This window comes from Antechinus flavipes, chromosome 1 (assembly GCF_016432865.1).
Source record: "Antechinus flavipes isolate AdamAnt ecotype Samford, QLD, Australia chromosome 1, AdamAnt_v2, whole genome shotgun sequence".
NCBI classification, from domain to species: Eukaryota; Metazoa; Chordata; class Mammalia; order Dasyuromorphia; family Dasyuridae; genus Antechinus; species Antechinus flavipes.
Genome location: NC_067398.1, coordinates 649,217,509 through 649,236,646, shown reverse-complemented (window position 1 = coordinate 649,236,646; position 19,138 = coordinate 649,217,509). Strand labels below are relative to the sequence as shown.

Below are 19,138 nucleotides of genomic sequence, written 5' to 3'. Positions count from 1 at the left end.
AAGTTGCCTTCTTGTGAGGAGGATTATATATAAATGGAATATAGAAAACAAGAAGGTCATTCATGATAGCATGGCATGGACATGTTAAAGGAACGAGGATACTTCAATAGAGGCAAGATAAGGTCAAAGTCTATCAGAACCCATGGTGGTGATAGGGACAGAATCCAAAATTCTAGGTTAGTGAAGCTAATGGTCTGTGTGGCAACTGCACTGTGCAGAGATGGCCATAGAGTGTCACGATCAAAAAAGTACCTGTCATTCTGCATCTCAAATCCATCATCACCCTGACAAGAGGTAGGTAGTAGACTTCATCATCAGACCTCTGGATGACAGTGTATCATTGCATTAATCAGAATTCTGAAGTCTTTCAAAGTCATTTTTCATTACAACATTGTAAAGACACTGAATAAATTGTTCCCCTATTTCTCCTCACCTTACTTGGCCTCAGTTCACAAAGGTCTTCTCAGGGTGGAGCAGGAACTTGCCCCACCTCTCCCCCAAACTGCTCCAAATGCCTTTAAATAATGACTCTAAACAAATTTTAGAGCATCAAAACCCCCCAAAAGACAGAGTAGAACAGTCTCCAGCTGAAGCCAACTTTAAAAAGCTCAAAAAAAAGAAGCTCAAAGAAGCTCAGCAGAAACAGTCTGTGACACCAGGGTGAGAGTCCCGGCCCCTGCCCCACCTCTGACTCAGAGCAGGGCTGAAATGCTTCTGGACCAGGGGACACCAGGGAGAACTCAACAGGTCAGTGGAGAGGGTCTATAGCAACCGAGTGTGCAGTCTCTGCACAGCCCCAGCCAGTGGAGCCCCATCCCCGGCCAGAACATGAGATCTCACAGCCACAATGGGGTTGGGACTCTCCTCACAGCCCCAAAGCAAAACAAAGGGCTTGTGGTCAGATTCCTAGAGGGATCTCTGAAAACAGCTGCACCAAACTCTGAAGTTCAGGACAGGACACCCTCCATCCTGGAAACAGCCCTTCTTTAACAAAGAGTTTAAAAAGCACAGTAATGGACTAGGAAAATAGCATACATCAGAAAACGTTTCCAACCTTTGCAAATTATTATGGTGACAAGGAAGATCAAAACATACATTCAAAAGATGAAAACAAAGTCAAGGCTCCTCCATTCAAAGTATCCAAAAAAAATAAGAATTAGGCTCAGGCCATGGAAGAGTTCAAAAGGGATTTTCATAATCAAGTAAGAGACATAGAGGAAAAATTAGGAAAAGAACAAAGTGGTGCAAAAGGAAATGTAAAAAGCTAATGAGGAGAAGAATGCCTTAAAAAGCAAAATTCGACTTTTGGGAAAGGAGGTATAAAAGCTCATTAAGAAAAAATAGAATTGGGCGCAGCTAGATAGCATAGTGGATAGAGCACAGGACCTGAAGTCAGGAGGATCTGAGTTCATATTTGGTCTCAGATACTTAATACTTCTTAGCCGTGTGACCCTGGGCAAGTCACTTAACCCCAATCGCCTCAGCAAAATAAATAAATAAATAAAGTTGAGTAAATGGAAGCTAATGATCTTATGGAACCCAAGAATAAAGAAAGCAAAACCAAAAAATGAAAAAAAAAAAGAACAAAGTGTGAATTATCTCACTGAAAAAACAACTGACCTGGAAAATAGATTCAGGAGAGATCATTTTAAAATTATTGATTTAGCTGAAAGTCATGATCAAAACAAGAGCCTGGACAACATCTTACAAGAAAATTGTCAAGGAAAACTGTCCTGATATTCTAGAACCAGAGGGTAAAATAGAAATTGAAAGAATCCACTGATCACCTCCAAAAAGAGATCCCAAAATAAAAACTCCCAGGAATATTATAGCCAACTTCTGGAATTTCCAGGTTAAGGAGAAAATATTGCAAGCATCTATAAAGAAAGAATTCAAGGATAATGAAGCCACAGTTAAGATAACACAAGATTTAGCAGCTTCTACTTTCAAGAACCAGGGGGCTTAGAATGTTATTCCAGAGAGCAATGGAGCTAGGATTGCAATCAAGAATTACCTACCTACCCTGCAAAACTGAGCATAATCCTTCAGAGGAAAAGATGGTCATTCAATAAAGCAGAAGATTTTCAAGTGTTCATAATGAAAAGACCAGAGCTGAATGGAAAATCTAATTTTCAAATACAGGTCACTGGAGAAGCATAAGGAGGTAATCAGGAAAGTGCTATCATAAAGGACTTAATAAGGTTTATCTATTTATAGTCCTACATAGGAGAATGATACTTGTAGCTCAAAGGAACATTCTTATCATTAAGACAGTTAGAAGAAGTATATATAGACAGAGGGCACAGAAGTGAATATAAAAGGATACTAACTTTTTAAAAAATGATGAAATTAAGGAGAGAGGAATGTACTAGGAGAAAGGGAAAGGGAGAAGTGAAATGGTACAAATTATCTGCCATAAAAAAAAAAAAAAAAAAAAAAAGAGGCAAGAAAGCTTTTACAGTGGAGAGGAAGAAAGGGAGGAGAGAATGAAGGAGTGAACCTTTCTTTCATCAGAATTGGTTCAAATAAGAAATAACAAATATACTCAATAGGATTATAGAAATCTATCTTACCCTATAGGAAAATAGAGAGGGAATGGAATATGGTAAAGAGAAGGGTGATTAAAAGAGGGCATATTAGGGGAGGGAGAGGTCAATAGCAAAACACTTTTGAAGAGGGATAGGGTGAAAGAAGAGAGAGAATAAATGGGGAGGAAATACAATTAGCAATAGTAATTGTAAAAAATAATTTTAAAAGCAAGTTTCTCTGATGAATTTTTATTGTTCTCTGGAAAATGATGAGCAGGATGTTCTTAGGAAAAAAAACAAACCTGGAAAGTCCTCCATGAAGAAAATGAAATATACTGTATACAAAGTAATGATAAAGTTCTGGGATGACCAGCTGTAAATGACTTTGTTATTCTCAGTAGCACAATCATCCACACCCACTCTGAAGGACTTATGATGAAGAATCCTATCCATACCCAGAAACTGATCAAGTCTGAATGTAGATCAAAGCATTCTCTATTATTCTATCTCCCTTTATTTTTCTTAAGAGTTTTTATTTTCATTAGGTTGGGAGATTTACGTTTTTGTTTCCCCACTACTTGATTTTTATGGAAATATCTTGCATAACTTCACTTGTAGGTTCTTAATTGTGGATGGGGATAAGGGAGAGAACCCAGAATTTAAAAACTTAAAAAAAAAAAAACTGCAAAAAAATTTATTTTGAATATAATTGGGGGAAAACACTAAATAAATAAATAGATGAATAAAGGGGAAAAGAGGATTTTATCAGATTTTCTAAATTTAAATTTTTATATTTTATATTTTTAATTTTAAAAAAATATAATACCAATGTCTAAACTAGACAAGAATAAAGCACAGAGGTGAAATATTGACCAATGTCATTAATAAATTTTATTTAATAACTTGTAATAAAATCCTATCAAACAAATTTTTTAAAAAGTCTTCTCATGTTTCTCTGAATCCATCCATTTGATGGTATTATAATACAATAATAAAGTCCTAATGTTAGGAAGATCTTCCTTAAATTGAGCCTAAATTTATCCCTCAACAACTCCCTTTATTACTTTTCATTCTGTCCTTTAGGGTCAAACAAAACACTGTAAAATCCCGCTTCCATATGAGACCTTCAAATACATGACAACAGTTACACTATCACCTTTTCTAAGCACAACCAGTTCCTTTAATGGAGTCTGGTATTGAACATCCTCACCCAGAACCCAGAAGTCCAGAAGAGAGGATTGGGCCCAAAAGACACAATTCACATGACAAAGTAGAGAGGCAAACCCAGATCCTCTCTTTCTCTCCTGTGTTGTGCTAGATAGAGCACCACTGTGGGCCTCAGTACCTCATCTGTAAAAAGGGGTTGATATGATTTGCAATACCTATCCCACAGGACTATTGTAAGGCTCAAATGAGAAAAGGGATCAAACTGCTGTACTGCTTTTAAAATCACTGTGTGAATCACCATTATCAAGGACACACAAGCCAGAATTCTGCCTGGACCAAAGAACAAACACACTACAGAAGGAACCACTAGCAGCTTAATTTTCAAACTTTCTTCCTAAATATAACAATAATTAACCACTGTCAAAATTTCGTATTTAGTTTTTATTCAAATAAGTTGAAGAAAAATCAATGGAGATGTTTAGCTGCTTGTGCTTAATAACATTTGCATAGCACTTCTGAGATCTGTAAAGTACTTTCCATACATTATCTCATTTGAACTTTCCATACAATATCTCATTTGAACACAAACCTATAAAGTATATTAATCCCCACTTTACAGATAACTGAAGTTAACTGAAACTCTTAGATGTCCAGTGGTTTACAGTGGAATCTGGGCCCCAGGGTAGGACAGAGAAGCGTGCATACTGTCATATATGGGTGTGTTTTCCATACTTGGTAGAGCATAATTCATAATGTTAAAAAGTGTATTAAGACTTCTACTTAATAAGGCCTTCTGCTAAACTGAAAAATCATGAAAATGAAAAATATGCAGTTTCCTGTCCTCAAAACACTTATAATTTAGCACAGAAGAAAGACCTGGAAAAATAAGAGGTGGACACAATTAAGTACCCTAAGAGAAATATAAACAGCATACTTTTATATGCTCCTAATCCTGGACCACTGGGAGGCTAGGTCCACACCAAATTTATGCAATGGTATTTTAACTAAACAGGATTACTATACAACAACTTTTTAAATCTTCAGTTATTGACTCTCATACCCACAAAGGCTATTTTTCAAATTTTTTTCTCAATCTCCCAACTTCATTCTTAAATCGATTATTTTCAGGAGTTGACCTCTGGGCCAAAGTATTGAGGAAATCAAGGCAGGAAAGGCAAGAAGTAATGAATGATTAAGGTGAACCTGACAGAAATACAGAAGTTCGAAAGAGAAGTGAGCTTTGGGGAGAAAATAATGAATTCTGTTCTGTTGAGTATAAAATGCCTCTGGCACCATTTTATTTTGCTAGCATTTATATAGTACTTTAAGGTTTGAAAAGCCCTTGAAAAGCTTTCTCATTTGATCCTCACAACAATCTTGGGGGGCAGATGCCATTATTATTTTTCTTACAGATAAGGAAACAAGGTGAGTGGTTAATGATTAAGGTCACACAACTCATATGTGTCTGAGGCAAGATTTGTACTAAGGTCTTCCTGACTGCAAGTCCAGTACTTCATCCACTTCACTACCTAGTTCCCCAGGATGAAATGTGTACTGGACAGATGGTGATGAAAGACCAGTGTACCAGATATAGATGTGAAGATCTGGTTATCATGTGCATGTAGATGATAACTGAACTTGGGGGAGGTAATGAGGTCATTGAGAAAAAGAAAAAAGCCAGGACAAAGCTTTGAGGAACACTCACAATTAAGCTATTGAAGGAAACTAAAATGGAATGGTTCATAGGTGGGAAAACAAAAAAGAACAATGTCAAAAAACCCAGATCAACCAGAGTAACCAGAAGGAAAAAGAAGTCAACACTGTCAAATACTACAGTAAAGTCAAGAAAAATAAGTACTGGGACTGCTAATGATGATGTGAGAAACAAAAAATATCAATAAAAAGTTTAAAGTAGGGATCATGAGTAACTTTGAAGAGAGTGGCTCTGGTTAAACAATGAAGTCAGAAGCAAAATATAGCTAGAGTTATGTACCATTTGATTATACTTTGTATTGGATGGATTAAAGAGAATTGGAATAAGTAATCTAGTCATAAGGAATGGGGAATGGGGCTTGGATAATTGTCTACAGGAGTTCAGAATTACTGGAATGTATAGAGTATGACCATGTGCTAGTAAGTAATCATTAAATGGTGAAAGGCACTCTCCTCTTCCCAAAAGAGATTAGAGATCAGGCAGAAGACATAAAAAGTAGGAGACAGAAAGCCAAGGGGTCAGATGGAAGGCCCCCATTTCTATCCTAGAAGATGATGGAAGACTACCTGCCTCTCCTTTTACTTACCTCACTCACATGACAAAATCTTGATCAAAAACAAAGCAGATAATAATCTTGCCTTTGTGATAATTTTATCCTTCCAAAGGCAGAGGAACCAAGAGAAACATGTCATGGATCTGATTCTCACTAAAAGGAAGAATTAGGAAATGATGGAAATTCTAGATGGAAGTAATCATATTCTCCTATAATTTAGGACAGAGAAAGAAAGGAAATTTGGACATAGTCTAACATGCAGTCTAAATTTTGGGACAATGATTTCAAAAGCTTCAGAGGAAAGATAGGTAGGATTCAACCAACTAAAACGCTACAAGGAAAATCAGCCCAAGATGACACAATTCCAATGAGGAGGGAAAATGTGATTTATCGGAAGAGACTGATATAGATTTACAAAAACCTCACCAACCATAGAAAACCTTTAAAAAAATCAAAAGACTAGAATATAGAACCAAGATCAAACATTAAAGCATGAATACAAACGAATAGTAGTGGCCCTATAAATACTGTCAAGAATTATAAAGTTCAAAATGACCTGAGGCTAATAGAAAAGCAAAGAACAGTTATACTTAGCTATGTGAGGAAAAACAAGGAGAATATGAGAAAAAGAGACCTTTGCTCCTGGTGGATAAAACAAAAACAGATAACAGAAAGAAGTCAGAGCTGTTCAATTGTTACATTTCTTCCAAGAAAAATAACCTTTGAATTGAAAATTACAGGCAAAATGGCACTAAAAAGATCAATCATTCAAGATAAGTTTAGAGAGACTAAGAGCATTTAGCATCTCTTGACAAACTTCAAGTGACCTGGCTCAGATGAACCACATCCCTGGGACACAAAATAAACCAGCAGGAGCAAGTGATGATCCATTGTAAGTGATACCTGAAATTAATGGAAAATAGGAGTGGTACCACACAAGAGTGGAGAAATGAAAAGTACCAATTGTCATAAAAGAGAAAAGAACCCAGTGATCAAATAATATTCTATTATTCATCATCATTAATTTATTAATCAACAAACCAATCAATTAATAATAATTTATTAAATGTTTGTTAAGATTAAATTATTAAACCTACTATGTGTCAGGCACTGGGCTAAGCTAAGGATACTAAAAGAAGCAAAAAGTCCCTGTCCTCAAAAGACTTTACAATCTAAAGGACTGATTAATTGACTGATTGCAAGTTCAATGATTCAGCATCTTGATGTGGCAGCTAAAAAAAATCTAATGAGATCTTGGTGCTGTGGTGGAGAGGCAAAACTTTCAGAAACAACAAAGTTTTAGTCCCACTGTACTTTGCCCAGATTAAAACACATCTCAAGTATTGAATTAGCTTCACAAATTAAGAACACTGCTAAGCTGGAAAGTGTTCAGGAAATTAATGGGATGATGAAGGGCTTTGAGTCTATCCTGTACCAATTAAAAAGCATTTTAGTGCCTATTTAAGGTAGTGAGGTAGCACTGGACTGAGTTCAATTAAGTGTACAGTCCCAGCTATGTCACTTAACTTGTTTGCCTCAGTTTACCCAACTGTAAAACAAGGATAATAAGAGCACTAACTTCACCAGTTATTGTAAAGGATCACAGTGAGAGAACATTTGTAAAGCATTTAACACAGAGTCTGGAACATAGAAGATATATAAATGCTTGGTTTAGCTCTTCTCCCTCTTTCCCTTCCCTACGGCATGCCAAGTGTTAGCAGGTTCTGGAATAATGAGAATTGGCTGAAGGAAGAATGGAGTTTAAGCCTGAGAAGAAAACTCACAAATAGCATCTTAACTATCTTCAAATACATGAAGGAGGGATTAGATTTGTTCTGTTTAGCAGAATAATGGGTAAAAGTGCAAATGATAAATTTAGGCTTGTCAGGAAAAACATAATGGCACTCTTGAAAACCTTCAAAGAAAAGAAAAATGACCCTATCAAGTGGATTAGATATCCTATGAGGTTCTTTCATTCCTGTGATTTTAAAAAAGGAATAGCTAAACAAATGGTAGTACATAATGAAAAGGAATATTACTACAATTCAAGAAATTATAAATCCAATGAATACAGACAAGCACAGAAGAGTTACATAAATACAAAATGAAGTAAGCAGATTCAAGAAAATACACAATGACAACAATGTGAAGTGAAAGAAAAAATAAGGAAAAAAGATTCTATCTCACTCCCTTCTTTGCAAAAGTAAGGAACTCTGGGTATGGAAAATGACATAGACTATCAGACTCAACTAATCTGCTGATTAGGTTAATTAAACTACTTTTCTTTTTTAAGGGTGAGTGTTGAGTATGGAGAAGAAATGGAAATAATGACATAAAAACAAAAGCCATAACATATTTTTACTCCTTCCCTTCTATTAATGCCCAATTCAAGTACTTGTCTTCCATGAAGGCTTCCCTGATGCCTCCAGGATGAACATTCAAATTTCTCATCAAACCTCTCTCCCTTTGCACGTAACATATTCCACCTTATAGGCAACTATTAAAAGGTTCCATGATTTTGTGAATTGTCTGAAATTCTAAAAAGCTAAGTGTCTTGTTCAAAGACACAGAGTTAGGAGTAGCCTGGGCATTTCCTGACAGATAAAAGGCAGAATTTGAACCCAAACCTTCCTGTTACCCAGTATTTCACTCTGTCCACTCTACCAGAATGTATTATTTACTGCCTCTCTTAAAAAAAGACTTGTTCAGTCATTTAATTCAATATTTAAACCTAGACACCCTAACCAAATCCAGTGCTCTTTTTAATGCATCATACAGCCTCTATTCTACTGTTCATCATCTCTCTTTATATGTCTAGTCTGCCCAAATGGGGAAAGTAAGTGGTACAGTGGATGAAGCACCAGGCCTGGAGCCAGGAAGATAAATGTTCCTAAATTCAAATCCATTCTCAGATACTAACTAGCTGGGTGATCCTAGGCAAGTCACTTCACCCTCTTTGCCTCAGTTTCTTTACCTATAAAATGACCTGGGAAAGGAAATAGCAAACCATTCCAACATCTCTGCCAAGAAAGCCCCAAATGGGATCATGAAGAATTGGACACAATTGAAATGATTGAACAACAACAAAAAGTCTACCCAAATAGATAAAGTATGGTTTTTACACTTTATAACAATTTGGATGCCCGCTATAAGAATCTATTAAAGTACACTATACATAACATTTCTGCTGATGATATCCTATTTACTTAGACAATTTCAAGGAATCAGCAATAAAACCAATTGAGACAATAAACAGTGAAGTTTCAGGCTATGAAATCAACTTATTGAATGTGATTATCATGTTACAAATTACTAACAATGTACAAGGAAACTGGCCTGAATCAATCCCAGATAAGATGAACTGTCACAGGCTTACAAGATTAGAACAAAATAAGCTTCTTGAAGCGGGGGATGGACAGGGCAGAGGAAGAGCAACTTAGACTAACCTTCATGTTTCTGGTGATGCCTCCAGAGTTGATGGTTGCTTATTGTGAGGCAACCCACCCCTCCTACCCTTACTTCTATTTTTCCCCAGCTTCTTGAAGATTAGATAGATACCTATGGCCATTCAGCAAAAGATCAATCTGATTATATTGTGTGTTCTTAAGAAATTTACCTTCAAGGGTCCTCAAACTACGGCCCGTGATCATAGAAGCAGAGTAAAACTTATATGAACTGGTACAAAGTGAAGCAGAACCAGAAAAACAATATAAACAAAAACTACCACAATGCAAATAGATAGAATGATACCCACAAAGCAAGTGAAAATGACAGTACAGAATTAAAGAATAAGCATGGGCCCCAAAAAAGAAATGAGAGTATTTGCTAGAAGGATTTTGTTTGTTTTTTTCCAACTGCGGTCAAGGTTGAAGAAAAAAATAGATTTTTTTGTTAATGGGAGATAGAATCAAATTAAAATTCTTTTAAAGAAATATGAAAAAATATCTTCTTCCACTTTTTTGTGGGATAGCAGAGCCCTTATAGGTGTGGAGTACTGCATATGTCATAATGTATTGATCAATTAGTCCATAAACATTTATTAAGTGCCTCTGTGCTAAGTGCTTGGGATACAAAAAGAAGAAAAAGACAGAATTCAAGGAGTTCACAATGTAATCTAAAATGTTATTTTTCTCTTCTAAAAAAATTCTTTTTAATAATGAATGGAAGAGAAAAGGTAGAATACAGAGTAAATCTAGTTGATGAAAAACAAAAGATAACAATAAGCAAAAATATACATACAAAAGCTATATACGGATAAATTAGAAATAACAGAGGAACTAGAAACTAGGTTGGAAAAGTGTTGGAATCTTTACAAACGGCTAACTCATTAGAGTTGATCTAATCTTACAAGGAGCTGGAGCTGGGGCTGCGGGGGCAACTGCTGCCCTTCCATGACCGTGGCCGTGGCCTCCGCCGTCGGAGCCCGGGTCCACGACGGCCGGCACTGGCTCTGGGAGCTTGGGGAGCCAGGCGCCTCGACCGTCATGGCTCCGGGCTCCGACGGCGGAGGCCACGGCCACGGTGGAGAAAGGAGGCGGCGGCGGAGGCCACGGCCATGGAAGGGCAGCAGTTGCCCCCGCAGCCCCAGCTCCAGCTCTGTGACCAGCCAGCCAAGTGGAAAATGTATTCTGGAATAGATCTCTCATCACTGGCCTTATATCTGACTCTTCTGAGAGAATGGGATTATGGGTTTTCTCCCATAGTGTTCTCTGGCCCAAAGAGCTTCAAGGAAGGTGTGAACTCACTAAGTTACAAAGTTTACTTTGTGAAGCTGGCATACTTGTGAACTCCAATGAGTAAAGGTGCAAACACAAGCATTGTACTAATCAGTTCTACTTAGTACCTTGCTTCAGGTTCTGCCCAAAACATCTTCTTATAAGATTAGATCAACTCTAATGAGTTAGCAGTTTGTAAAGATTCCAACGGAAAAGGCTTTCTATAGGATTTTAATTGTGACCTGAAAGAAGCCAGGGAAGCCAGGCAGCAGAAACCAGAGTATTTCTAGTATGGAGGACCATTAAGTGAAGTTCAAACAATGATAAAGAGGCCAGTATCGAGTAGTACATGGTGAGGAATAAAGTATAATAATGGAAAGGTGGAGTAGGGGGGCACCCTATTTTTTGCAAAGCTTTGAACATCAAATCGATTTTATATTTCATCCTGGATACAACATCGAGTCTCTAGTTTACTAAGGATAGGAATAACATGGTCAGATATATACTTTAGAAAGATCACTTTGGCAGTTGAATGGAGGATGGACTGGAGTAAGGAAAAACTTGAGGCAGGCAGATTCACCAGCAGAGTAATGTCCAGGCATAATAGGGAATGAGGATCTGCATGAAAGTGATATGTGTTGCAGAGGTGAAATGGATTTTTGCTTATTTTTCTCTTCTAAAAAAATTCTTTTTAATAATGAATGGGAGAGGAGAAAAGGTAGAATACAGAGTAAATCTAGTTGATGAAAAACAAAAGCTAACAATAAAAACTTTTTAAAGAAATTTGTAAGAAATTACAAAATTGTAACAAACTTGGCCCCAAGTAAGAGAGCGAAGATACTTCTACTCATTTTTTTTGCAGAGGAGAGAGATCATACACATGTAATATGTTGACTAGATTTGCAAAACTTTTTGAGGGATCCATTATAAGAAATAATCCTTTGAGAGGAAGGAAGGATACCGGGGCAAATATCAAGTGACATAAAACAAAGGATGTCAATAAAAAATTTTATATATATATATATATACACATACATACACATACATATACATATATATATATATATATACACATACATACACATACATATACATATATATATATATACACACATACATACACATACATATACATATATATATATATAATATATATATATATATATATATATATATATATATATATATAAATGACCTTATAAGAAATGACCTTAATAAGAAAACAAGTCTTGTCCCCATCCTATAAAATACTATAAAGTCATTACACAGGCCCAGGAGGCCTACAAAGAAAAGCAGAGTAGACTTCTGCAGTACAGAGGAGACTTTAAGAAAACTTTCTCCCCTAATTGCTCATCTGAAATAAACTGGTCAACAGATTTAACCAATGAATGTTAACGCCCCAAAATGTGGCAGATAGAAATATCAATCTGGTTCAAACTTACAGGCTAGTTGGAGAGACAATATTAACATATGTGAAAAAACATATATAGGGCTCCAAAGGAAAAAAAGCTAGAGGCTGGTATCCACAGAGATAATTTCCCAAAGGAGAGATGAAAAGATAGCTATGATGTTGAAAGTGACAAAAACCATCTTCCCAATAACCTTGACTCAGCACCAGAATAATGCTGAGGCTACACATAATTAATTTAAGCTCTCAGTTGTTTTTAAACCAACTATTTATTTAGCACTGTTTTAGGGACTAGGGTGCAAACTTTAGATTAAGACAACCGTGGAGCTCCAATCTAGTGTTAAGATCTAGAACTAATATTGATTTTACAATTTAGCAGAGGAGTAAGTCACAAAACAAGTGCATTAGAAAGGCAAAAAATTCAAATGTCTTCAAAGGACTGAGAAGAAAGAGGATTATCCACAATGGAGAACAAGAGGAAATAAAATGTTCACTAGGCTATAAAAGATGGAGAGGAATTTCACAGGTGAAGAAAGGTTAAGAAGAACTAGTAGAGGTGTAAAAGCAAGGAAGTACAGGGTAGACAGAGGACAATCCAATTTGACTAGCCTGGACTATTCTGATGGGACACACAAGGGAAGGCTGGGAAGAGGGTGAAAGATCTTGAATGCTTTTCATCCTCCAGACTTCTGTGACAGCTAAGAAATTTTCCCAGAAAATCACCTGAAAGTCTCCAGTTTTTCCAATGTTTCACAACAGATTCCTAAAGAAGTACAAGTTATAATTTGGTTGGAGGTAGCCTTTCTGAAGTGCTGAAGACAATTTTTGGGTGATTATTTCATGGATATCTGGTCTACTCTTTCTCTAAAGATGAGGCAATATATATCTTCATCTTTAATACCCCTCATGTGATCCAGAAAAGCACTCTAGAAAATACAAACTGAACATACATTACCAAATCAGTACACTCTATTAGAAAAGCACAGTATTAGAAACTGACTGCTTTTCCCCCAATTTAAGATTACAACACAGAAGGGCCACAGAAGGGCTCAACTCTTGCTTTCCCTGCCACAGAGGGCCATAGAGATAACTGTTACACTGTAGGCAACTACACCACAATATTACAATAATGCTAATAATATTTGGGCACAGGAAAGATAAGCTTTTGGGAGCCATCTCAAATTATGGCTAGAGCCAGTAGTAAAAGGCCAGAGAAGGTATCCCTATCTCTCTATAATATTCTTGTCAGCAATTTGATTAATCTGAAATTCATAAGATTATTTTAATTTCTATCCAGCTATATCTCTACTTATCACCAAATAATAATGCCTTACTTTTCTCAGTTGTTAACAGTTAAAGATCCTCACAAAAGCTCTGAGACACAAGCAGGACAGGCATTATTATTCCCTTTTCCATATGAGGAAACTGAGGTTCAGGGTAGTTAGCTGACTTGCTCAAAGTCAGAAGGTGAGGATTTCAGGTCTTTTAGGGACTTCCAACTAAAACAGTTGCCTGCAGAGGAAAGCTGCCCAATGCTCCCAAATCGATTCTAGCAAAAACTGAAATTCACAATAGACTAAACAACAATCAAGAAATTAGTAACTGTAGTAACTTATTCCACTCCAGGAGGATGAGGTCAGCCAGCAGTTCATAAGCAGTAGGAAGCTCATCATCCTACAAGATCCAATCAGCTTTGGTAGTCACACTTCATAACTACCTTATGCCCTTCTAATCAGAGGCAGAGGTATGAACGCCAAAGCCTCCATTTAAGGAAAGGGCTCAGCAGAGATAGCTCCTCCTCTCTCACCTGGCTGTACTACTTTGGGTCTTCCAAGAGTTCTTCATCACTCTATGCCTTCTCCTCTCTTCCCAACCCCATATCTCAGCTTCCACAATTCCCCCTTCCCCTTGCTTTTCAGTTTCCTTATTGTGGTCTTTCTCCATTAGAGCTCTGGCCCTCCTTGCCTACCACTATAAGCTTCTTGAGGGCATGGACTATTTTTTGTTTTCTTTTTTTGTAACTGTATCCCCAGCACTTAGCAAAATGCTGATACATGAAAGGTCCTTAATAAAAGCTTACTAACTGATGACTTGGAAAGGAGATCACCAGCAAAGCAAGCACCAGCATAGGAAAACAAACCCAAGTAGATCTGTAATACGTGAAGCCTGCAGGCATTCTTGTCTAGAGACAGTAAAGAAGGGTTACCTGAGGTGGTTGTAAAGCAAAATGAATGGTATAAATGCAGCAGTTAAAAGTGTCAGCTTCAACCAAGAACCTTATGCCAAGGTCCCTAGCACTTTGTCCTGAGATGTAAGAGAGGGTCTTAATGATCTAGTGTTCTAAACCTCAAATATCCAGTGAGACTAAACCCTAAATTAGGGAGGTCAGAACAGGAACCTAGATGACCCTGTGTAAGACCAAGCAGAGTTGATTAACTCCATCTAAAAGCACTGGAGGGGGCAGAATTTGATCCTAGGCCAAAGTCTCAATTCAGGAACTAAAGCCAAAAAGTTGAATAAATCAAAGAAAACACAAACCAGAAAAAAAAATTATTGCAAATCTAAAGATTGTCAAAAAGAAGAGACAAACACCACAATAATCTCAAGCAGAGATTCAAAGAAGAAAATGAATTTTCCAGAAGAAAAATATATACCAACAGCTTGGTACAGAAATGCATTAAACTCAACAGAGAAACAAGTAAGGAGGTTAAGAAGAAAGATAATAAAAGGGAGGGAAAGTGGAGCTATTAGCAAAACAAACTTCATAATACTGAATTAGGGATTAAGAAAGGGGGTGGAGGAGGAGGGGGGAAGAGAGGATTTAACACCAGGAATTAGAATCTAAGGATGTATCTTAGATTTCCTCTTTCATATTTGGGAAATGGTTGAACACTAATGGTATATACTGTACTACAAGACATAAAAGAAAAAGATGATTTCAGAGTGAGTATAAATTAATGATATGTGAAGTGTGCAAAATCAGGAAAACAATTTATACAAAGACAACAACACTGTAGAGAAAATAACTTCAAAACAATTCTCATCAATCCCTCTAAACGATGACAAATTTTGACAGGTGACAGATTCAAGGTACAGAAAGTGACAAATTTTTGGACACGAATACCATGTGTATTCATTTTGTCTACTCATGCTTACAAAGTGGTTTTGTTTTTTCTTTCCTTTTTCTCAGTTTTTTTTTTTTTTAAACAGGGATGAAAAGGAAATAGAGAGGCTTAGCAATAAAAAAAAGCACAGAACATTTCCCCAAATGAACAGAAAAGAATGGAAATTCAGGAAGAAGAACAGAAAAAGAGTACAGTTTTAAAAGTAATGTGTGGGGGGAAAAAGTATTTTCTATAACTTATATTTTCCCCAAGAGCTGAATTAGAGCTTCCCACTTTTCATATACAATCCTTTTTTTAATGTTGTGTTGTATATGTGGAAATATTCTTTTGATTTTTAAGTTCAGAAGTTTAAAAAACGAAATGAAATAAAACAATTCAAACCTGATGGCTCCCAGCCCAGTCCCTTTCCACTGAGTGGAAGTTCCTTAAGAAAAGATATCTCTCTTATTTGTCTCTACATCTCTTGCACATAGCATAGTAACCAGTCTAGAAGTCTTAAATGTCTGTTGACACAATGACAAAGAAAGCTGAAGGATAGTCATTAATACTCCTAAAGATACAAAGGAATAGGTACAATTACTTGAAGCCAGAGAGTTAAAAAAAGAAAGGAATGGCACACAAGCTTACCATATTTTTTTCAAAAGAACCTTTAACTAAAACTCTTTTACTTACCTGGAGTTTGTCCTGAGTCATCTTTGGGATGCTCCTGGGTTGTCCATCTTCAATACTGTTGTCATCATCCTCACTACTGTCACTGCCAGAGTCCTCCAGACCTGAGAACACACTCTCTTCACTGTCAGATGAGCCAGACTCACTCTCTGCAGCACTGTGGCTGGAGGCTGGAACGGTGAAGAGAGGCAGCTGCCAAAGAAGCATTTATATTATGATACAGAAACATCAAAGACCCCTTCCACCTGATTATGATACCAGTCAGAAGAGAGGAGAAGGCACCATTAGCCAGATGGGCAGATCAAGCACAACACTATCAAGAGAGATAATGAATGTAAAGTGCTTTCCAAATGCTATATAAATGTTATCTATTATTATTATCAATATTTCCAAATTCCTTCATGGAGGAGGGAGGGATACTCTAAGTTGTTCCTATTGGGTTTAGAGCCTATTCATCTGGTTACTCATAATCTCTCAGGAAATACACAACTTTGATAAGTTCTACACAGGATGAAGAGGGTGTGTGTGTGTGTGTGTGTGTGTGTGTATAGGTATAATATATATATATATAAACTATACCCTTATTTTCCCAATTTCACATGTTTAGAATACCAACTTCTTTATATTTAGGCATTTAAATCACTTCTGAAATATGACTTCCTTTGTAGACCAGCAAAACAGACCCATGATGGAATATAGCCGTGTATAAAGAAGTCTGCTAATAAGGAGAGCAATAATCAAGCTACAAATCACATGAAAAAGGCAGGTAAATTACAAACACTAAGAAATAATTGGACACAGCATCAGGAAATATCTAGCTCCAGAAACTCTCAGATTACAGTCCTTTTCAGATTTGATACCAACTTAGCTACTCTGATGTAGGGTCCATATCTGCTATAAATACAAAGTCTTTGCCACCTCTCCCTTTCCCCCACAAAGAGATTAGAGAAAAAGCAGAAAAAACACTAAGGGTACCTGGTAACCCTAGAGGGAGCCTCTCATTTAGAAAAATAGAACCAGAAGAGCAAGTTTTGATTTGCCAGTGCCTTGACATCCCTGGGGACTATATACAAAAGGTCTAGCTCTTTCCCCAGGGTATTCTCCTAGACCCCACATTCCTTAGTCCCGCCTTCATTCAGACTTCCATCTCTTTGGTCCCTTTCCCTTCTCTAGTGTCTGCCCTCCCCTCACTTCCTCAGACTCTTCTTTCAAAATGCCTACTTTCTAAATACACCTACCTCAAGGTATCACCCCATCTCCCCACTTTCTCCACTCCAACTATCAAACATCCCCAAATCCCATCTCCTTTGGTGCATCAACCTCAGCTATTTCTCCACTCTAGTGGCCCTGACATCATTTCACCACAACACCAATTCATTCTTCTGACATACCCCCTTTACCTCGGACCCACTTTGTGGGGTTCCCCCTCCACACTACAGTTTTTCTGCCATCTCTTCAGGTCCTTCTATCCCTTCCGGGTCTCTCCCAACACTCTGCCCCTTCCAGGATCCACCTCCTATCCCTCACTAATCCCTTCACTTAAATCACTCCTTTGAAAATTTCCACTAAATGTGATCAGTCAGCAATGGGAGTTCTTTCTTTACCTCCCATATCCTCTCTAAGGTCACCAGTTCTATTTCCTCAGCATCCCCTTAATCACAAAATCTCCCCAATCAACATCCTTGCCCATTAAAAGCCTCTCTGCCTTCTAAACCACCAAACCTCACCTTTCAGACGGTGCACTGACCGGCCCCAGCACCAGTGCATTCGATCTGCTACAGCCCCCAGGTCTATCTTTTCAGCAGAAGACCCTCTGCCCCCATCAGTACCTTTCCCCGAAATGCTCCCTTCTTTTTGGTACCTCGTCGTCCCTGTTCCCTCAGGACTCATTATCTTTACCCCCACAGTGCTCCCTCTCTTCAGTGAACCCCCCTTTGCTGTTGTCCTTTGCCTCTTTTAGTATCCCTGGTCCTTAGCATCATGCCTGGCTGTGGACAAACAAAGTTTAGTGACGGGCTCTCCCATCCAGACACCCTTCCTTCCTGGTCGATCCAGTACCCACCCCCTCCCACTCCCTGTCAGGGCCTCTCCAGTATCCGTAGGGCCCCTTCAGCATCCCTGTGCCCTTAGGGCCTCCTCTCTCCCTCCCATTCCTCCCTATCCTTGTCCTTTAAGGACCTCTCTCTACCCTACCCCTTCGGAGACCACTCCTCATTCCCCTCTTCTCCGTGCCACTTCTATCCCTCTTCCCCTGGCCGCCCTCACGTCCCCTCCCCTCAGCCCGCGTGCACGTGGCCCGCCTTGCACTGTCACCTCCTCGCTGGACCCCGCCTCCTGAAGCTCGGGCTGCTGCTCTGCGGGCCTCTTCCCGGCCCTCGCTCCGGTCTCTACTGGGGCTCCTGCTCCCATGCCTGCGCGCCTCCTGCTCCGCGCCCCAACCATGTTCCCGCCGCTCCTCGCGCCGCTTCCCGGCCCTGGCGGCCGAAGACCTCCTCTCTTCTCTCTTCCCTCCCCTTCCGGTCCGGTTCTGGATCAAAAGCAGAGTGCGCCTGCGCTTGGTGCAGCGACGGGTGCGTCAGAGCCGCCGAGACTGCGCTAGGGAGTAGCTTTCCTTTCCGCGTTCTCGGAGAGGCAAGATGCGCATGCGCCCAAGCGTTCATTGCGCGGTAGGGGTGGGGACCAAGGAAAAAGAGTGGCCAGAAAGAAATAAAAGCGCACGCGAGAGGCGGGGCTGAAATGCCGTTGGGCGGAGGGAACGTCACGCGCGTGCACACGCGTAGGTAATCGACGCCGCCGGGGGCGAGCCCGTCGCAAGATGGCGGCGGCCATGCTGGGCCCCGGAGTTCTGTTTGCGCAGCGGGCGGCGGTAGCGGCTCGGGCAGCTGCGGAGTCGGCTACGGCGCTTGAGGCCGAGGCAGCGGATCCCCTGCAGCCCCAGCTGCGGCGGCGGCGCTAAGCGGCAGCCTTCCTTCCCTTCGTACCCGTTCCATTCGCAGCAGGCCGGCCCTCTTCTCCCTTCCCTGTCCCTGCCCTGCCCGCCTCCTTGGGTGTCCGCCTCCCTGCCCTGCCCAGCCCGCCGGCCCCCGGAATGGAGTTGTCCGGGGGCCCCGGTATGGCAGGGCCCAGCAACGTCCCTGCTTTCCTGACCAAGCTGTGGACCCTAGTGAGCGATCCGGAAACAGACGCGCTAATCTGCTGGAGCCCGGTGAGGGCCTGGGGCGGGCACGGGTTGACGGCGCCTCCTCTTCTCTCGGAGCCG

At 39.4% G+C, this 19,138-nt stretch overlaps 2 protein-coding genes across 6 annotated transcripts in view; one reads left to right on the top strand and one right to left on the bottom strand.

Annotated features, from left to right (window-relative positions):
• The window catches only part of BOP1 (BOP1 ribosomal biogenesis factor), a 66,973-nt gene extending 48,566 nt beyond the window's left edge, over window positions 1-18,407 (bottom strand). Inside the window, 2 exon segments of the mRNA XM_051971311.1 lie at window positions 15,883-16,071; window positions 18,193-18,407. Coding sequence (XP_051827271.1) covers window positions 15,883-16,071; window positions 18,193-18,321 — 318 coding nt within the window. The 5' untranslated portion in view covers window positions 18,322-18,407.
• Window positions 18,408-18,534: 127 nt separating this feature from the next.
• HSF1 (heat shock transcription factor 1) overlaps window positions 18,535-19,138 on the top strand; it is a 56,044-nt gene continuing 55,440 nt past the window's right edge. For 2 of the 5 annotated variants that reach the window (XM_051971313.1, XM_051971312.1), the window contains exon 1: window positions 18,535-19,084. In XM_051971313.1, the coding sequence (XP_051827273.1) occupies window positions 18,968-19,084 (117 nt within the window). In that variant the 5' untranslated portion in view covers window positions 18,535-18,967. The remainder of the gene's footprint in view (window positions 19,085-19,138) is intronic. The other 3 variants (XM_051971316.1, XM_051971315.1, XM_051971314.1) reach the window with 3 other exon arrangements.